Source organism: Amphibalanus amphitrite, unplaced genomic scaffold, assembly GCF_019059575.1.
Source record: "Amphibalanus amphitrite isolate SeventyFive unplaced genomic scaffold, NRLGWU_Aamphi_draft 001250F_arrow, whole genome shotgun sequence".
NCBI lineage: Eukaryota > Metazoa > Arthropoda > Thecostraca > Balanomorpha > Balanidae > Amphibalanus > Amphibalanus amphitrite.
This window is the reverse complement of record NW_024882743.1, coordinates 165,737-184,630: the sequence shown is the minus strand read 5'-3', so window position 1 is coordinate 184,630 and position 18,894 is coordinate 165,737. Positions and strand designations below refer to the sequence as shown.

At 46.0% G+C, this 18,894-nt stretch overlaps 1 protein-coding gene across 1 annotated transcript; it reads right to left on the bottom strand.

Moving 5' to 3' along the window:
• Positions 1-11,960: 11,960 nt before the first annotated feature.
• On the bottom strand, positions 11,961-18,019 carry LOC122371499. Its single transcript, XM_043347876.1, has 3 exons — positions 17,531-18,019; positions 15,948-16,131; positions 11,961-13,345 (listed from the first exon to the last, which is right to left on the bottom strand). The coding sequence occupies exons 1-3, from the start codon at positions 17,571-17,573 to the stop codon at positions 12,559-12,561; spliced, it is 1,014 nt and encodes a 337-aa protein (XP_043203811.1). The 5' UTR covers positions 17,574-18,019; the 3' UTR covers positions 11,961-12,558.
• Between the last annotated feature and the right edge of the window lie 875 nt (positions 18,020-18,894).

Sequence of the window (18,894 nt, the reverse complement as noted above, 5' to 3'; positions counted from 1 at the left end):
TCCACCCCCGTAGCTCGCACCGTTCCGGAGCAATAGCCCGCCAAGCGTGACTGACGCGTTACATACATACATACATACATACATACATACGTACAGACGTTTTGATTTTTATATAAGTGAACTAGACGGACAGCATTACGCGCAGCGTAAAGAGGGACAGCATTACGCGCCGCGTAATAAATTAATTTTCATTAAAATCGGCCCAGTAGCGGCCGAGTCATTGCCAGAATAAATTTGGCGTCTCCTCTTGGCCGGCGGTGCCCTGTTCCGGTATTCATTGCCAAAGGTCAGTGACCTTCCGGCTCTGATTTCACCCAGTTTTGGAAGCGAAGAAACTGAGCCTAAGGCGCGTGCCGTCTGCTCGAAACCGGCCGCGGCCCAAAATCCCGCAAAGATGCGCCCGCCACGTGCAAACCGGCGAGCGCACCCCCACCAAAATTTAATACGACAAACAGATGCACGCGTCCGACTTAAGTCCAAAATTTCACCCCCGTAGCCCGCACCGTTCCGGAGCAATAGCCCGCCAAGCGTGACTGACGCGTTACATACATACATACATACATACATACATACGTACAGACATTTTGATTTTTATATATGTAAATAACATATATGGCCTTGCAACTAACCACCAATGAACCACGCATTTCTGGAAACATGCGTCAGAAGCGTCACCAACAGCTGATTGCAAAGAATGTTACAGCGACTAAATTATTGCGGCCGTAGTTAGTCGAACTTGTTGCGAAAACACTGTTGTATAATGCATATTCATGTGCCATTCTGATTAAATTATTTTACACAACAGCTAAAGTTTTACAATTCAGAGGTTAATCACCGGTTTAGAAATAAAGAGACAGTAAATGCTAAATTAAATGTAATGATTTTATAGATGGTCTTGGTAATGCTCTCCGGCTGGTCATCTGTCGGCATACAAATGATAAGGACGTAAAAAGACAAAAGAAATAAATGCGACCAGCTACGTGGTTTTGTAACATGTATAACTGCTGTTTTGAGGCATTCAAAAACCAAGACAGAAAAACTGATTGAAAATTATTGCGTCATCAATGACAGCTTTCCTTCGCCTCAGAGACCAAAATTGACGCAGTCAAATGCCAATCCTTGTCAGAATGTCGGAAGTGCGCCAGTATTATATTATTGCGTTATGTTTGGGCCGGCCAGTCTATATTTTGATTTTTTGTAAGGGTAATTGGTGTGTTATTTTCGTAATATAGGGTGGAACAGAACATAGAGTAGGATAGGTAATCAATGAATTTGCATCAAATTTTGTTTAGCTGATAGCTCTTTTTTATGCCGACCAGACGCAAATAAAGTAACATGTGGCATTTGCTCTGATTTTCAACATCTCATTTAAAGGAAGGGTGCCACCTTTTGGACACAACGCAGTTTTTACAAGATTAGCCTCACATGAACCTAAAAACCGGCTTCACTTACCTATGCTCGAGACGGTCAGCATTGAATCCGCACGTGAAGTTATCATTTGCGAGTTTTGCTGCCAGCATTCGGGCAGGCAAAAATCTTCAGCACTATTTCCTCGTCGTGTTAAGGGTATTTTATAAAACATGAAATCAGCAAAGGTATGTATAAAAGTTATACTTTTGAAGCATGTTTTATCATTTTGAAAGGGTGTATTTTTTCTTTATGGTATACACTTAAGTTTTAAAATTTTAATTGGGAAGTTTTTCTAGTAAGTTGCATGAAGGGTGAAGGGTTCCATAGATCTCTTAAGCATTGTAAAGGAAAAACCTTTACTCGACTTATTTGATGTTCTTATTTGATGATGAAATATGGCCAACAGTTACCTACTTGGTTACCTACAACTTAGTTCAAATCATGTTATCTTCTTCCTTTTTATTTGTTCATCTTTTTGTCTCAGTTGCGCCATCAATGCAAATGGCAGAATGATATGTTGCCATGACAACAGGATATGCCAGCCGTCCTAGCTGCCACATCAAACGACCTTGAGTTGTAGTGGTGATATAAACAACGATCTTTTTTTTTGGCCAATGTATTAAATGCAATGTTTCGGTTTTTTGTATATTGTGGACGCGCTAACCACGTCTAAAAATTCAAATAAGTAAAATAGATTCATAGAACAAAAATTTCGGAAGGTGGCACCCTTCCTTTAAGTCTGGGTTCTTCCATAATGTATATCTAGTGCACACTGCACAGTGCACATACATAGACTTCAGTTCAGCTTCCTATAAGTTTGCTTTCAGGGTCTTTTATGTTTTATGGAATGCTTTCATCAGCATTTATTTATGCTTAGTAGTTTATTGCTTGTACCCTGGTTTGGTCATTGCCAGACTGTGGATGCTATTGCTGGTTGTTTTCAGTTTTGCATTTGAAATGTGCTTCCTTGATATATTTTTATATTTGGTTCTGTTTTAAAAGTTGTTTTGATGAATATTGTATTGTTAACCTGAGCAAATGCACTTGGCATTGTGTTTTGCATCTAAAAAAAAAAAAAATAGGTTCTTAAGTCTGACCGCCAAATACCCACCACACGACAAGTTTTGCTTCTCGAACCCGCCAAAAACCCTGCGGGTTTTGAAAACCCGCAGAAAGCGGGTTCGCGGGTTCAAAAAGGGCATCTCTAGTGGGTATTTAGATAGCCTAATTGTTTTTGAATGACCTTACAAAATTATAATTTTTATTCATGTATTTTTTATTTTAGATCAAAATTAGTGCTCATACCTACTGAATGTAAGACATTTAAATCGTTTTGGTGATTCTTTTTAAATGACCTCCTTACAAAATTATACTTTTCATTCATATATTTTTTTGTTTGATTTTTTCATCTAAAAAAGAAATGCATGAATGAAAGTATAATTTTTTAAGGAGGTCATTCAAAAACAATTAACCCAGCGGCCGCTGGGCCTCCGCGCCACCCGCCGGCCGCTGGGGGGGGGGCATATAGTTGCCCCCCCCCTTTACTTCTGCGTTCTGCGACGATATCGTCGCAACGCGAAGAGATAGAGAAGCGAAACGTTGCACACATCTTCCTGAATACCTAGCCGAGGTTGTGTCCAAATTTGGTGTCGATCCCATTTGAAATGACGTCACAGTGACGTCATAAGTGAAATTATAGATTTGCGGCTCTCATATTCCTCACGATACATCAGATATATGGGACCGAATATAAAGGGCCGATTATTGGTCAGGAACTAGATGGAAGTGTAGTTAGATGTTTTAGGATGACAGCAGGTGCTGTCTAGTTCATTTACAGTTGAGTTTCATGCTCAGCGTCATCAGAAACGGTCCATATCGGAAAACGACAAAAATTTATGACGTCACTGTGACGTCATCTTAGGTGCTACAACCACCAAACTTTCCTCAAACATTGCCTAGGTATTCATTTGAAGCTATGCCAAGTTTCACGTTCGTAGCTCATCAGGTTTCGGAGATATTTCACAAAACGTAAAGGGGGGCAACTTTATGCCCCCCCCCCCAGCGGCTCGTGGGTTAAACAATGAATGCTATACCTATACAATTACTCTATAAAAAAAGGTGATGTGAAGCAAGTGGTTGTCTAATGTTGTCCAAAGCCTGTTGTCATTGTCCAATCAAATTCCGCATTGGACATTGGACAAAAGCGGAGTTCCGAAGGTTCAAGTTCCGATGACACCACTACCTACTAGGTAGGTACCCCTTAGCTGTAGGTAAAATTATGCCTTACTTCTTGAAACATTTTTGAAGGGATAACAAATGACGCTTGAAGTTAAAGCAGATCATTTGTTTTTAAGTTCGCAATCATGCAGGTAAATTCGCAATCGCTGTTTTGAAGATCGTAACTTCATAGTTTATAGCTCATTTTTAAATTCCAATGCGTGCAATCTCTTGAACTGCTGGCTAACTCCTATCTCGACTCTTTCACCGACGTAGGCGTAGCAAGGCAACCTTTCGCGCTTTCCTGGTCATGGAATGCTGCCTCCATGGTGTTGTAACTGGTGTCCACGTGCTACTGGCGCGCGTGACCCCATAACACACCGGTGCACCTCTTCAGTCGTGGAGCAATCGGTCGCCTTACAAGAACTCACGTGCTCGCGCAACGTGGCGCGTTCAGCGTAGTCGTTGCTGACCGCACGTGCACCGGGCCACGTGATCTAACTAGCACTGTCGTAGTCGAGCGGGTCAAGTCGGCACTCGGCTGTAATAAACATCAATGGCGGATATTGTTCAGTAAAACTTCATCGGCTGATCCGTTGCTGTTTCTTACGTCTGTGCTCGACTCGACAGTCGACGGCGTAATAATCGGAGCTGTTTCCGCTCAGATACTTTCAGATGTTTTCGCTTCCTGCGTCACCATGACAGCCGAGTAGAGTGCATTATTCCGATAGCAGTGGTCACAAATAAAACAATGGTGACGTCGCCATTGCCTGTAGAAATGCGGCAAACCAAAAGTGGAGTATCCATCGTCATTAATCGTCAACAAAGAAACAATGGAAGCTTAGGTAAAATAGGCATCCATGTGTGCCTCAATGTGCGTAAATCAGTTAACGGCTAAATATAACATTTAACCGAATAGGTATGGCCATTTTTGATAAAACACAAATTTCCTATGATATAAATGAAAAACAATTCACCCAACTCATGGCGTCTTGCTGTCAATATCTCACTTTAAAGTTGCGTTAGCGTTGAAAACTGAAAATGACGGCTTAGCAAGTGCTTACATCATTTTGGTACTTATAAGTACCAAAATGAATATATATATATTGGCATTATACAGGTGTCATTTGTAAGCGGACATATGCGAGTGGGGAGGTAGTGCAGGGACCGAGACATGGGTGTGTCACCACTTATGACCGAACGATTGGGTGTAGGAGTGTAAATGTGATATATGGGATATGGTGCAATGTGTGTCGATGTGTGTGCTATGTGGGTGAGACGGGCGGCTGTCTGTAAACTCGCATCCAGAACCACCTGTCGTCGATAAGGGCCAGTAATCCTGCTGTGTCTGTGTGGGAATGAACAAGCGCTAGGATGAACTGGTGTCGGCTGGCGACGAGTTAGACTGACCCGCAGGGCACAGCCGCCAGGCGGCACAGCCTACCACAAAATCTTAAATTAAAATGTCTTCACAAAATTTGGAGCCGCAACGCGGCCGGAGGGATCTGGTGATTATGGAACAGGCGTGTATGTCATCGTGTGTAAATTTGAGTCGTTTTCGGTTCGTAGGAGACCGCGTAGTACGTATATTGTCTGAATTTCCTGTTCTGTTTTAATGCGTACATTTTATTGGACGTGCACGAATATGTTTATCACGCTCATGTTGATATGTGCGCCACGTATGTGTTGTGTTGTGCGGCGAAACGATGAGGCCATTTATTCTGACGAAGATAATAATACTTATCGAAACGTCTGAAGCTTTTTCTTTTAAAATGAATATAGGTATAAAAATGATGCATACGTTAACTTCTCTTCTCTTTCCTTTTACAGATTGCACTTAACCCTCGCCCTGGCAGGGGGGGGTCGATGCAACCCCCTCTAAGGTTTTTAAGGTTAATAATAATAATTAATAATAATAATAATAATAATAATAATAATTAAGGTTTTTCGAAAATAGCGTAGCGCCGCCAAATTTGGTACAGCCTATGTGGCAACTTTTTTACATATGACCTGAAAATTTCAGGTCAGAGTGACCTTGAGTCAGGTCACCAGGTCAGAAAAACCGGTACAAGGTCATGGTCAAATTTCAATTTTCTTTATGCACCTGTCTAACTCACAGTTTTTGATTGATTTCCTTCAAACTTTCAGGATGTGCTAAGTTCACCGAGTTGTATAACATATAGTTCGGGTTTTTGGATGTCACCGGGCCCGATTTCACCAAGTGAATATATTCCATTACGGCGGCGTACATATTCACTTTTGGCATATTATGACATATTCAGTTTCACTAAACTCCGTACAGGGATACTTATTCAAGACAAAGACAAAGTATGACTGCATAAGTCCGTTGTTTTTTGGCATGCTATTACATTTGAGGTACTTCTGGTACGCCGATCTGCTTTTTCAACAGCTGTTTGCCGAGTTTGCTGGCATTGAAAGTATGCTACTTTTTGTGGCATACTTTGAGAAACAGCTTGGCATACATCAATTTTTTGGTATGATAATGTTACAAATTTAATGACTTCGTCGATGCAACGTATGATAAAAACATGCCACAGGCTACGCAAAAAGTTTTTGATGTCATAATGGTTATTTCTTGCTGGATATATAGGGTATCGTGTGTCAGGGCTTATATTGAAATTAAACCCCAGAACAGCTATTTGTATAAGGCTTATCTCATCGTGGCATCACTGCGATTAAAATCACCCCATCATGAAGAAACACAAAAGGGAATTCCTTTTTTTATTCGCATTCCCGATTACATTGAGTTTTCCACTTTAAAAAAACGACAGTTCACATTGTATTTTGATAACACAAAAGGCCAAAAGCGTTACAAATCTATCTCACCGTGATTATTACACCGTGCTCTTTATACAGCGTTTTACCGAAGAGGAAGTAAATAACTGGCGAGGGCGAGAGGAAGGACTGAAGTTCAGTCCAGCAACGCCGTGTTGACATGCCCAGCATGTTGCATCACAAGTCACAACGCATTCGTTTACATTCGTTTTCATCGCCCACTTTTGCTATTTCTTTGCAGTACCCATATGCTGTCCAATGTCCATATTTTTTTGTGTGTGTTGTGGCCAAATGATTCAATTTATCACCGGCTTCCCGCTTCCGTTCAGGTTCAGTCTGCCGAATGATTCCGAAATATTCTTCATGTTTGAAGTCGTCGGTAGACCCTTCGATTATTTAAAAACTTGATTCAAGTAATATTTCAGATAACTTGTCGGCTAGTCGGCCGTGCTCCTTGCTATCGTCAGTGATCGGTAGTTAGATAGGTATAAGACAGGTGCCTCAAGTAATGCCATTTCTTGTTCGACTTTATTTATATTTGCTTTGAACCACTCCAGAATTGCGTAGAAGATGTGAACAAATATTGAAGCAATATCTAATGAGAAGTAACTTGGAAGAAAAAATTAATATCAATTCAAAATCCAATAAAACCCACACACGCCAGTAACGTCAACTGTGCTGCGCGGCTTGCTGCCGATTGTTTACATTTTTGGCTTTGGAATGTCATGCTCCCAGCAAAAATCAAGAGCATTATTAACAATATTTGTTTAGGTACTTCCTCTTGTATGATCAGCAAATTTAATTCTTATTAGCGTAGCTAGAAATTTTTTCCATAATATTGTATATCTGAGCATTTAAGCTCGTCGACTTTAAATACGGAAAAATATAGTGACTGCATGTCCCCGACAAAAAAAAAAAGATATATGCATGCGCGCCGGTGGCTCCCAAAGTACGTAAAGCGGGCGTATTGAATATATTCCTGTGGCGAAACCGAATAGTATTATCGTCGTACTTTGTCGGTGTACTTTTCCAAAGTACACCAAGAATATATTCACTTGGTGAAATCGGGCCCAGAGATCAGTTAGAGGTCATTACGTCGTAATGTTAAGCCTATAGGAAAATAATAAATTCGGAAAATACTGGAGATATCCGCTTCGTTCTATCACTTTTGTGCTTTGAAACGACAGTACTTAACAGCAGGTCACTTGGTGCCTCTTTTTTTGGTGTACTTATCCTTGGGTCAGGTCAAATGAGGTCACCTGAGGTCAAATGACGTTTTTGCCAATAACTTGGTACATAATGACGCTAGAGCTGGTGTCATTGTGTTCCTGGTGATCAGCCGAATCGAATGATGTGCGATATGATGCAATTTGGTTAACTTGAACAATAGACCTCTGACCTCTGGTGTACAGAGGTCTATGCTTGAACTTAATTAATAAATTAAAGTTTACTTAATAATTAAGAAAAACTTTAAGTACACGTAAGCTAGCAAAAGAGCATATCATTCGACGCGCCTTGACGTGCTGAGTTCACTGGTGCTTTGCTTTTGGCTCTATCTTATCTAGATCAAAAGTTATAAGCGAAAACTTTTGACCTGTTTTTAGCGAAATTTTTACATTTATACCCCCAAAAAAACCTAAATAATGACCTAGAGCAACCAAATTTGCACAGGGGCGAGAACTCTAGGGGGCTAACCTACCTACCAAATTTAGTGTTTCTATATGCCATAAGAGCCAATCGTGAGGGGGGTCGCATCGACCCCCCCCCCCCTGCCAGGCCGTGTTATGAAAAATGCCCTGCCAGGGCGAGGGTTAACTCATAGGTACCTATGTAGGTATAGCTTTTACTTACAACACCACGTGCTATTCTCATTTATCTATACCGCCTCCCTTTACGAGATAACCAAGGGATTACTACGTCAATTTGTTCTTCATTTTTCAAACCGTTAGGCATCTGAAAGTCTACATATGTAGAGCGCCCGCATGTGATATGCTAATGTAAAGAAGCCGATGCTACGTATATACCAGTATAACGCCTTTTGGGGCGACTAACGGAGCGAGCGAGAGGGTGGGCCTTGCACGTGCGAAATTGCAAGGGGTACCTCCAACTGACTTGTGCACGGCACCCTACTAACTGGTCTCTAGCGATGTGCCAAATTTGGGCACAATCGGCCCAGCTTCTCGAGATCTGGAAGTGGCACCCTGCACGTGCGCACGTGCAAGATGGGTCCCAACTGACTTGTGCACGGCACCCTACTAACCGGTCCCTAACCGTGTACCAAATTTGAGCGCAATCGGTCCAGCCGTTCCCGAGATCTGGAAACGACCCCTGCACGTGCGCACGTGCAGCAGCACCCCAACTCTGGCACATGTATATGCAGTGCCTAGTGGGTGCCTACCTACATGCCAACTTTCAGCGCAATCGGCCAAGTAGTTACCGAGATATTGCAACAATTACAAAACTGACACCTCTTCGTTTTGCACGTGGCACGTGCATAAGGGGTCACCCACATGCATCGGGAATAGTCCAATACTTGGAAGAAGGAATGAAGCTACCCTACAAAAATTACTGCGTGTAAATCGGTCAAGTGGTTGCTGAGATATAAGCCTCGCAAAAGCGTGACCACGGCCGGCCGGCCGGCCGCTCATACTCAGAAATTTCCGTTAATCTAAGGAAAGACTACGCTCGCTTCGCTCGCTCCGTAATAACATCCATTTCATCGAAGCAGAAAAGCTAACATCATTGTAAACCGACAAATATTATCCGTGCAAACCATGCCGTGTTATTTGACAAACATGTTTGTTTATGCTTCCTTTGCCTTTTTTCTGGGTATTGATCATAACTGTTCACTAGTGTGCTAACAGGCAACCGACTGCAAAATGAAATCATTTAAACCAAAATGCTCCTCGAGACATCTGCACGAAATATCGGATCAACTCCTTATACATATGCACGCACGTGCCTTAACCCTCGCCGGACCTATTGGTTTTCTACATACGCGCCGGCCGAGGGGGGGGGGGGGCGGGTACGACCCCCCTCGCCGTTTCGCCCCTGGTGGAGCTAGCGCGTCGGGGAAAAAACGAGCGTGTGCGCCGTTACGAGACGCAGAGATTGGTACCCGATTTTAAGGTCCTAGGTCAACCGGTGACCTCTGAGGTCAGGTCAAGTGCCCCAAGGTACGGTTCAGTTTTTGGTGAATAACTTCGCAAAAAACGGCCCCAGAGCGCCGATTTTGGCAGCATCGTGTTCGTCTCGCTCAGGCACGTCGAATGATATACTTTTTGTCCGGGTCAGGTCAACTTGGGGTGTTGACCTCAGGTCAAGGTCAGGTCAGCACCCCCAGGTCACGAAGTTGGTCGAAAGAGGTCATGTCGCATATCATTCGATTCGGCAGGTCTTCCTGAGTCCATTGGTGGCTTTCCCAACTCGCTAGCTCAATTTGATCAAGAGTTATTGACGAAAAACTAATATGACCTTGATGACGTCATAAATGACGTCACGCAAGGTCAACATTGCAAAAGTGACGCATCTAACCTTGCAAGGAGTGCATCAAATCACGATTCTGTGTGCTTGAGATAGTTGGAGATCGTTCCCGGCGCCAGAATAGCAGTTTTCATTTTTCCCCATTGACTTATAATGGTGAGGTCACGAAAATGACCTGACCTCATATGACCTTTAGGAAAAATCCGAGATATACAAGTTGTGGGACTCATAATGGATACTAGATCCTGCAAGTTTCATTTCCCTGTGACATCTCCTCTGGCAGTGAGGGCGTTGCGAAGTTGCGACATCTGAAGACCGTGCAGAGGTTCACTTATGACGTCATAGGTCAGTGACCTGACCTGACCCAAAAATGCGGTTGGTGTCAAAAGATCCGGCTTGGATCAAAGGTCAGGTATGCCAAGTTTCAGCTCTCTATCGCCAGCGTGTTCGGAGCTATCGCGAAAAAAACCCTATGGGGGGGCGGCACCCGCCCCCCCCTCGGCCGGCGAGGGTTAACCCGCGCCCCACTGGGGGGGGGGGGCTATTTATAGCCCCCCCTCCCGTTTTTCTGCAATAACTTCCAAACCACTTGACGTATCAACGCCAAATTTTCAGTACCTTAGGCTGCATCAATTTGACATCTAGTGTCAAAATGTGAACTTCGTACCTACTATAGGTCGGCCGGAAATGACGTCAGAGTGACGTCATGTTCGGCCGATTTCGACGCAAAACATTGAACCACGGCAATCGCTGCTCAGTTTTTAAGCTAGATCCAATTTCTTTGCATGAGAGGACTCAGAATAGATTGCGCTATCAAACTGCCATCTCGGATTTTCGAAATTTTGAAAATTTTGAAAATTTAATATAATAATACCCAAAATTTATATTTTTACGTTTAAAAAGTTTTTGACTTTTCGAAAAAAACCGGAATATATGTGATAGAACGCATTATGATGACTAACTCTAGCAAGTTTTAGCTAAATATCTTCAAAAATGACCAAATTTTACGCATTATTGCAAAAAATTCACAATAATTAATTTTTCAAATCAATTTTCGCCACGTATTTGACATCGTACGCCAATATAAATAACACCATCGTGTTCCTGAGCTCAAACTGCATCCAATAGACACCTTTTTGTTGAAAAATTTCAACTTCAAAATTTGACCTTTTTGACCTGAAAGTGACCTAACATAAGCTAAATTCGACTCAAAATGACCTCGAATGACACAGACGACTTCAAATTCGAAATCTCTGACCTAAATGGACCATAAAACATGTGTCACGTGACCGACGCATGATATAATATTTTCGTGACCTGTGATGACCTGACCTTGACCTGAAAATCAGAGTACAAGTTTGGTACCCTCAGGGTAACTAGAGCATCTGTTCCCGAGTGTGTGATCCAAAAATGAGCCTGATCTGACTTGTAAGACGGCGGCCAGAGCCCAAAACGTGAACAAGGCAAAATGCTAATAATTTTTACTTTGACCTGACCTGTGACGTCATCGGTGACCTTGAGGTCAATGAAATTAGGTTTCGCTCGACAGTTTTTCCGGGGCTATCAGACGCCGTTTGAATTTTGACGATCGGTCCAGTAGTTTCGGAGTTAGGATGGGGGGGGCTATGAATAGCCCCCCCCCCCAGTAGGGCGTGTTATACGCAGACCCCAGTGGGGCGCGGGTTAATCCATGGTCACGGTTTCAAATGTGTCCCCTTTCAAGCGTGTTTATGCAGCATGACACGGCGTATTGTCTGTACTGACGCAATTACTGGCCTCGGGTCACCCGGGACCTGTCAGGGTGACAGGCGGCCGGCAGTTGGGGCTGCACCGACTGTCCCCTGTGACAGCGCCTGTCAGCCTGCTGGCACCGGCTCACCACCTATCGGCCGCTGGATCCAGTGAGACCGGTCACAACCACTCAGTGCAGCCGCAGCTGCCCAGCATCTGCACGTGAACTGTGCAGTACAAATGCCGATTTTGTGTTTGGCATCGGCTGCGAAACCGTTTAAAATGTGCATTTGTTTTGTTCATGTAAAAGTGACACAAAGTCGGAACGTTGTAGTAATGCATTTAACAGTCGATCTCAACCAGCGGAGGAACAATGCTAAAGGGATAATAAGACCACAACATACGTTACGCAATACATCAATGAACTAAGCTACCGAGGCCACAAGGCACAACCTGTGAGTCAGCGGGGGCATCGGGGCATCCACTATGTTGAGACACAGGCCGGCTGAGAAAGTTGAACAAAAATCTGTTACGTCATCATGGCAGTTCATATATGCAAAAAATGTGATCACGTTAACGGTGTATCAATGGTGGTTTGATCTCTCCAATGTTTTTTTCAGGCAAGACCCTGCCAAAAAGTTCGTGGAACGTCCTATCGACAATTATTTCGTCAACTGCTATTATCCATGGTATTCGTCAAACTGTCTCTTATTCTGCGCCACTTGACGCAACATGCTCAGTTCACGCACACACTTACCACAAAATGACTCAGTGTCATTGACACAGAGACATCGCGAACGGCGCGGATGCCTCACGCTTATCTTAATTAAAGTCATCACTATATGTACAACTCGATTCAAAGTTCCCACGCGCCCCTCGTCCACCGTCCCAGCCTGCAACAACCTGAACGGGCGGCTCTGACTAGCCGTATCTCTTCTCTAGCCGGCTGAGCTGAGCACGGTTGCGGCGAGACCAGATGTCGGGGCCCATCCTCACGAGCAGCACGTGGTGCACGAGGTAGACGGGTCTGTCGACGCCCGGGTACGAGTAGAGCTCGGCCGACTCACTCAGGTCCGGGGCGGAGTAGACCAGTCGGAAGCCCATCAGGCCGAGGTCCTGGAAGGCGCGCTCCAGCGTGTCCACGGCCAGGATGTCGGGGAGCTGGGTGACGGAGCTGGGCAGGTGCACCTCCATCCAGAGCTGCTCCACCAGGTGCAGCACAAACTCGCCGCGGTAGCGGTCCGTGATCTGCTGCTGCAGCAGGCCGTACTCGCCGCGCGCCGATACGTCCACGGCCAGGTACTGCACCGGGATCTCCTGGTGGCCCGACAGCGCCGCCGCGTCCAGCGTCAGCATCTGCTTGCCGCCCAGGATGCCGCTCTGGTGGAGCAGGCCCTCGGGCCGGAACCGGACGCCCAGCGTGATGGCGTCCTGGCGCCGCTCGGCGAACGGGTCGAACGCCAGCACCTCGCAGCCGAGCGCGGCCATGTCGCGCTCGAACGCCCAGTCGCCGCTCAGACCGAACGAGTACACCAGACAGGCGTCCGACGAGCTGAGCGTCGTCGGCGCGTCGAAGCAGACCAGCTTGTCGCCGAAGACGCGCAGGTCGTCACACCGGGCCGTCGGCGTCTCCAGCCAGTCAAACACGAACCGGAACATGGCCAGGTCGCGCTCATCGAACAGCACAGCAGCGTCGCTGGCACTCAGGCTGCGGACCAGGCAAAACGGGTGTCAGAGCGGTGTTAGAGGCAAAACCGGCCACCGAGCGCGTGTAACCGGCACTCAGAGGCAAAACCAACCACAGAGCGTGCTAAGTCCGCGCTTGGAGGAAAACCGGCCACATTTGTGACTGGTGCGGTGCTGTAACATGTTCCGTGAGAGATTTACCGATGCGTTCTTGTATAAATTGAAGTGTATCGTTCTGGTATTTTGCTACCTAACATAGGATCTGCTCATGGACTTTATAACGAACACAAAAACATTCACGGGCCATGCACGAAAGGCATTTGCAGCTTGGCTTTCTGACGCAATGTGACATGTGGGTTTGGCTTATGCTGTCACAATAGCTGACTCTGAAATTTCTCACTTGGACATTGCACCAGCAGCCTGCAGTGGTATCGGCCTGACTAAATATTGCGTCAGCAGTGTTGGACGTGAAAAACAACCCGCTTGACCGGTGTGTGCAGAATGCAGAACACTTAGCTAGTGTAAGGGATGCGATATGCAACGGTGCCGCGAGGAACACACGTAAAGCTTGGATACGTGCACCATATATTACACAAGGAACATGTTGGGTAAATCCAATGAAAAATTGCTGGTGTCCCATATCCGTACGACTTACGAGTATATGTATACGGGTCAGGGATATCAGCCGAAACATCAATCAGCGCAGCAGCTGACAGCATGAGGAAGCTAAATCAAGGACATGTGTGGTGGAAAATTAGAAAATGCAGGGGCAAGAAGTAGGTACGATTATGATATGCTCATTCCGTGTACAATATATTTAAGCATAGGGAATATGTGTAAATTCACTGTAGGTACCACGATAATTTACCATTAGCACGTGCACCTTGCAAGTGTATACGGTGAAGGTAACTACAAGCACACATAGTCACTGCGCATTGCTAAGACAAGACACAAACAGCACACCACACAAATATTAAACGGTAAAACTGTGACCATAGGAAAGGCTGCTACTGGTTACTGGTTAGGTATGGGTATACATGGTACTGCAGCTAACGGTTGATTAAAAGTATTTCTAGACTATATTCTTTCTTGTCTAGATAACAGGTCGCAGAGCAATACGCACCGCCTAATGTTCTGATTGGTAACGTCATGATGACGTCACACCGCTCCGGAGGTCTCCTCGGCGGGGGCGCCGTCATCTCCCAACTCTTGCATGGGAAGAGCTTCACTTTGCATGGGTTTCTGTTGGTACGCTCCGACTTCCACGGGGATGTTTCGCGTGAAGCGGCCGACATCCGCCAGAGAAAGGACGGCGATCAGGGCAAACGGGAGCAGAATCACAGCGTAGTTTTTTAAACCGAATCGTCCTAGAATGATCATCTCGATGATGAGACAGATCACCCAGAGTCCGTTGACGATTAGCCAAGGCCACATGAGCGCGGCCTTAGTCAGGCGAGTGCCAGCCAGGGCGAGCGCACCGGTTAGGAACAGAAGCAGGCCCAGGGTGGCTTGCGTTCCCAACGTTCCCAGCAGGGGATACTTCATATCGTCAATCGTGAAATCGAGCACTATTTCTGACTGACACGGATTCGTGAAGTTTTCATGTACCACGTCCAGTCCTGCCTTCTGCAGATTATTAGCCTGACAGTAATGTTCTTCAAAATTGGTCTGGCTGTCCTTTAAGTTCATGGCAATAAGTATGCCAAATCCAGCTCCGAAGAGCATGCTAATAAGTAGCTCGACATACACCCGGTTGTCTTGTTTGCAGATTAGTGCACGGCACTTTGTTTGGCACTTCATGACGCACGTTACGTCGGTCCCTTGCAGGCTGCAGCAGCACAGATACCACCCGCGTGAGCACAGACGCTTCGCACCGACCGCTTCCGCGCGCGGCACTGCCCACTGAGTACTGAGCGACCCTGGAGCGTCCAGAACAGTCTTCGAGTTTCGACCGGTATGCACCGAATCACACATTGCACAATCTCGCACCATTTCTAGCGTCACCGGATAGGTCATCGGACATCACACCACGATGTAGTCCGCCAATCAAGAGGCGCGTACCATGTGTGTTTATGGCGGGGAGATGGAAGGGGGAACGGGCGGACGCCTACAGACCGCGAGAGTGAGGGGCTGGATGGGGGGGGGGATGGGGGCCGGGGGCAGGGGTGGATCGAGGATTGTTATCGGCAGGGGCCAATGGCAGGAGGATGGCATATTTTCGATTTATCAGGGGAGATGGAACACCAAAGTACCGGGGAAGAATCAAGTTCAGACAAATGTGCGACTTCTAAATAATTATAATCATCACCTTATGATCATTGATCATCATCACCAAATTAAATAAAAACTAGTTCTAGGGACTGCATTTCACCGCCAGGCTTCGTGCACAGCCCAACGATGTGCATGCGTTGAACAATTGTACCTATACGAGTTGTTTAAATGACATGTGACGAGTGTAATGTTTGAGAGTAGAAATGCCACACAGTTTTGCGTTTGGATATGCAATCTGCGTTTTGAACGGTAGTGATCTGCATTGCTACGTATATCGTAGGGAAGCTTTCGGTTATTTTTCGACGCAACCATTTCTTAGCTCATTACGGAAGCAATAAAACTCTGAGGCTCACTTGCAGGCGGGTATGACGTTGATGGTTGTGGCGGCGGGGCGAAGGAGCACGTCCAACGAGTCGGGACGGCGCAGCACGACCACGAGCACGCCCAGAGACCAGAGCACGGCGGCCGAGAGCACGGCCAGTCGCCGGAACGGCCGAGAACGGCCTGCCGCCAGGCTGCAGCCACACAACAGAGAATCTGCAAACGCGGGGGAAGCATATGAAAGTGCAAAGCATTTGTGATAGTAGGGTATGGGTGACAGTATGGGTACAACTGAGTAGGTTTGGTTGTTTTTGCTCAAATCTGCCCCCGTTAACTCAGCATATTGGACCGTTAAACTGATGATTGGCATCGCGTGCATCCCAATGAGGAAGGGAAATAAATGCTTTAAGATCAAGCGGCGTGCAAAAAAAAGTAATTTAAGCCGTTTTATGAATTGCACACAGCGCTTAGTTCGCCTGCCAGGTGTGGGAATCAAGAGCCGGGATAAACTAGAGCATTAAAAAGTAAACATAACGGCTGAAAATCTCTCCAGGATAACGGCACCGCAATGAGCCGCACCTGGCGACTAATGGACTTTGCACGTGCTGCAACGGAACACCTCAAGAGGTTTCAGCTAACGGTTACACATTTTAGCTCTCTGTTTTCAACACGAACCATGTAAGAATGACACTAACTCCGAATACAGTAAAGCTCAGCCCATGGTGTGCTGGTTTCGCCTCAAATGACATGCATATACAATACATAATAGCCGTTTTCACGACGGCCATCTGGTACACATTCGGTGCACATTCGGTGCAGATTAGGTGCAGATTTGGTCAAATTAGGTTCAGTGTATCTCTTAGTAGCTATCAGCTAGGGCTGCACTAATTGCTTATATGCCTGTTTTGTATATTATCAGAGCCTGAAAGAAGCACCTGAAAGAAGCATTTCTAATAAGAATATGTTCGATTCCGATACTCACAGACATGTTAGCAATATTCCTCCGGCACAGTTTATTCTTGAATAATGAATGTGAAAAACGGTTCTATACATGGCTTCTGAACAAGGGCTTATATACGAGCATACGCCTTCTGCACGAATCTCGTATACTGCCATTTCCGAAGCACTTGAGACCAACAAGCGACTGTATCAATGCGGCTAATCGCGGGCATTTGTTGCGAGCTGTGCTGGTCGGTGAAGGAAGCTGGCCGTCTTGCCATACCCATGTGACCGTCTTACCCCATGGGGTGGGCTAAGACGGGGTTTTGCAAGGTTTTGCAAAAATAGCTGCAGTTTATTCGTTGAATCAGGTCTAAGTCTCATCTTCTGGCAAATGGAAGTAAAACATCTAAAAAAGGTTTTCACTCAGTTTCCCGTTTCTATGATGCTTCTAACCGGCCGAAAAATGGCTCCAAAGTTAAGGTGCCCGTCTTACCTCACTTTCCCCTGCATACAATTGAGCTTAAGCGCACTGGCATGCATTTCTAAGCAATTTCTTTCTGTTTGCTACAGCAGGTTGACCCTAAAACTGAAACGCAACTTCATTGCAGCTCGTCAAACTGCACCTTATTAGCCACGTACTCGAACATGTATCATGTGCGACACAATAGCTCACCTGATCCTTTCGAGCAGCTGGATCTCGACTTGACCTCGTCCATCTTCCATTGGTCCTCCTTCTCCGGCTCATAAATTTTCGGTTTTGCCTGCGCTCTAGAAATTTCTGCTGTTGGCAACTGGTCTCGTCGCTTGCTCGTCCGTTTGCTGGTTAAGTGTTATCCGTCCACAGGCATAACTGTCATCATAGGCTTGTTTTGCCGTCTTCGTCAGCTTGTTTCGCCATCTTCGTCCCCAGCCGGCTGATTCCTCCGCCTACATGTCTGTCTGGAGCTCTGCCCTCTGTGTGCCCGTCTCACGCGCTCCCTGCCTGGCCCGGTGACTGGCACTGCTGGCAGAGTGCAGTGCAGTCTGCCGGGTCGGCGGTGACCAGCGCCCAGCCCGGTCGTTGACGCCAGTGCAGCGCCGGCGGCGGGGCGAACCGGCCGGAGCACTCACTGCAGAGTGCAGCATCCCGGCGGGCGGCGCGGCGGCGCACTGCGGCACAGTCTAACCCGCCGGCGGACGAGGCTTCTGGTGCGATAGGCGTTATCACAAGTGTATTCGCGGCCATTGGGGCGACGCAAGAAAAGAAGAAAACAACTGGCCCCAAGAACTTTAAATTATCAGTTAGCATGCACCTTTTCCTTGATATGTAGAGAATTTACCATTAATTGTTAGAGAAAATTGCATTTAAAATCTTCCACTTATGTTTTTTTCATCGTTTGCACAGTATGTTCTTTTACTAAGCTAGAAACACTAATTAGAAATAGTTCCCGCATCATCAAGAACAATAGGGAAGGCTTGAAGTGAATACAATAATCTAAACGGTTTTGTAAGCCATGTGAAGACACTTCTAAAATTGCCTGTAGAAATATTAAAGGCAAAAGTTCAACTTTTTCACAAGACGGATGGCTATAAACCTATTCAACGTGTGACAACTCAGCCGGTATTTCGTCGCCTACAGCCCAGCTTTCCCTAGTGACCGATAGAGGCGCTGCTATCGATGTCCGCCCGTGCCGCCTAACGGGAAGTTATTCGGGCACCATGCACGCTTACATCATAGGCGGCGGAACGAGGAGGGCACCGGGGCACCGTGCCCCCCTTTGATTTTGGCATTAGCCCTATGGGCAATGCATGGAAAAAATGGGACCAAAAGTCGGCAGTGCCCCCCCCCCCCCCCCCCCTAATTGAAGGTGTTCCGCCGCTACTGTACCGCACAAATCATGCACAAATAGGTGTAGCATATAGATGTTGTAGCTTCAAAGCTCATGCACACATATATAATTTCACTCTCCTTTGCTCTCTGTTCAGCACAACACACAGAGCTGCAGAGAAAAACGTGATTTAAGCAGCAAAGGATCATCCTCAGAGTAAAAGGCAGCG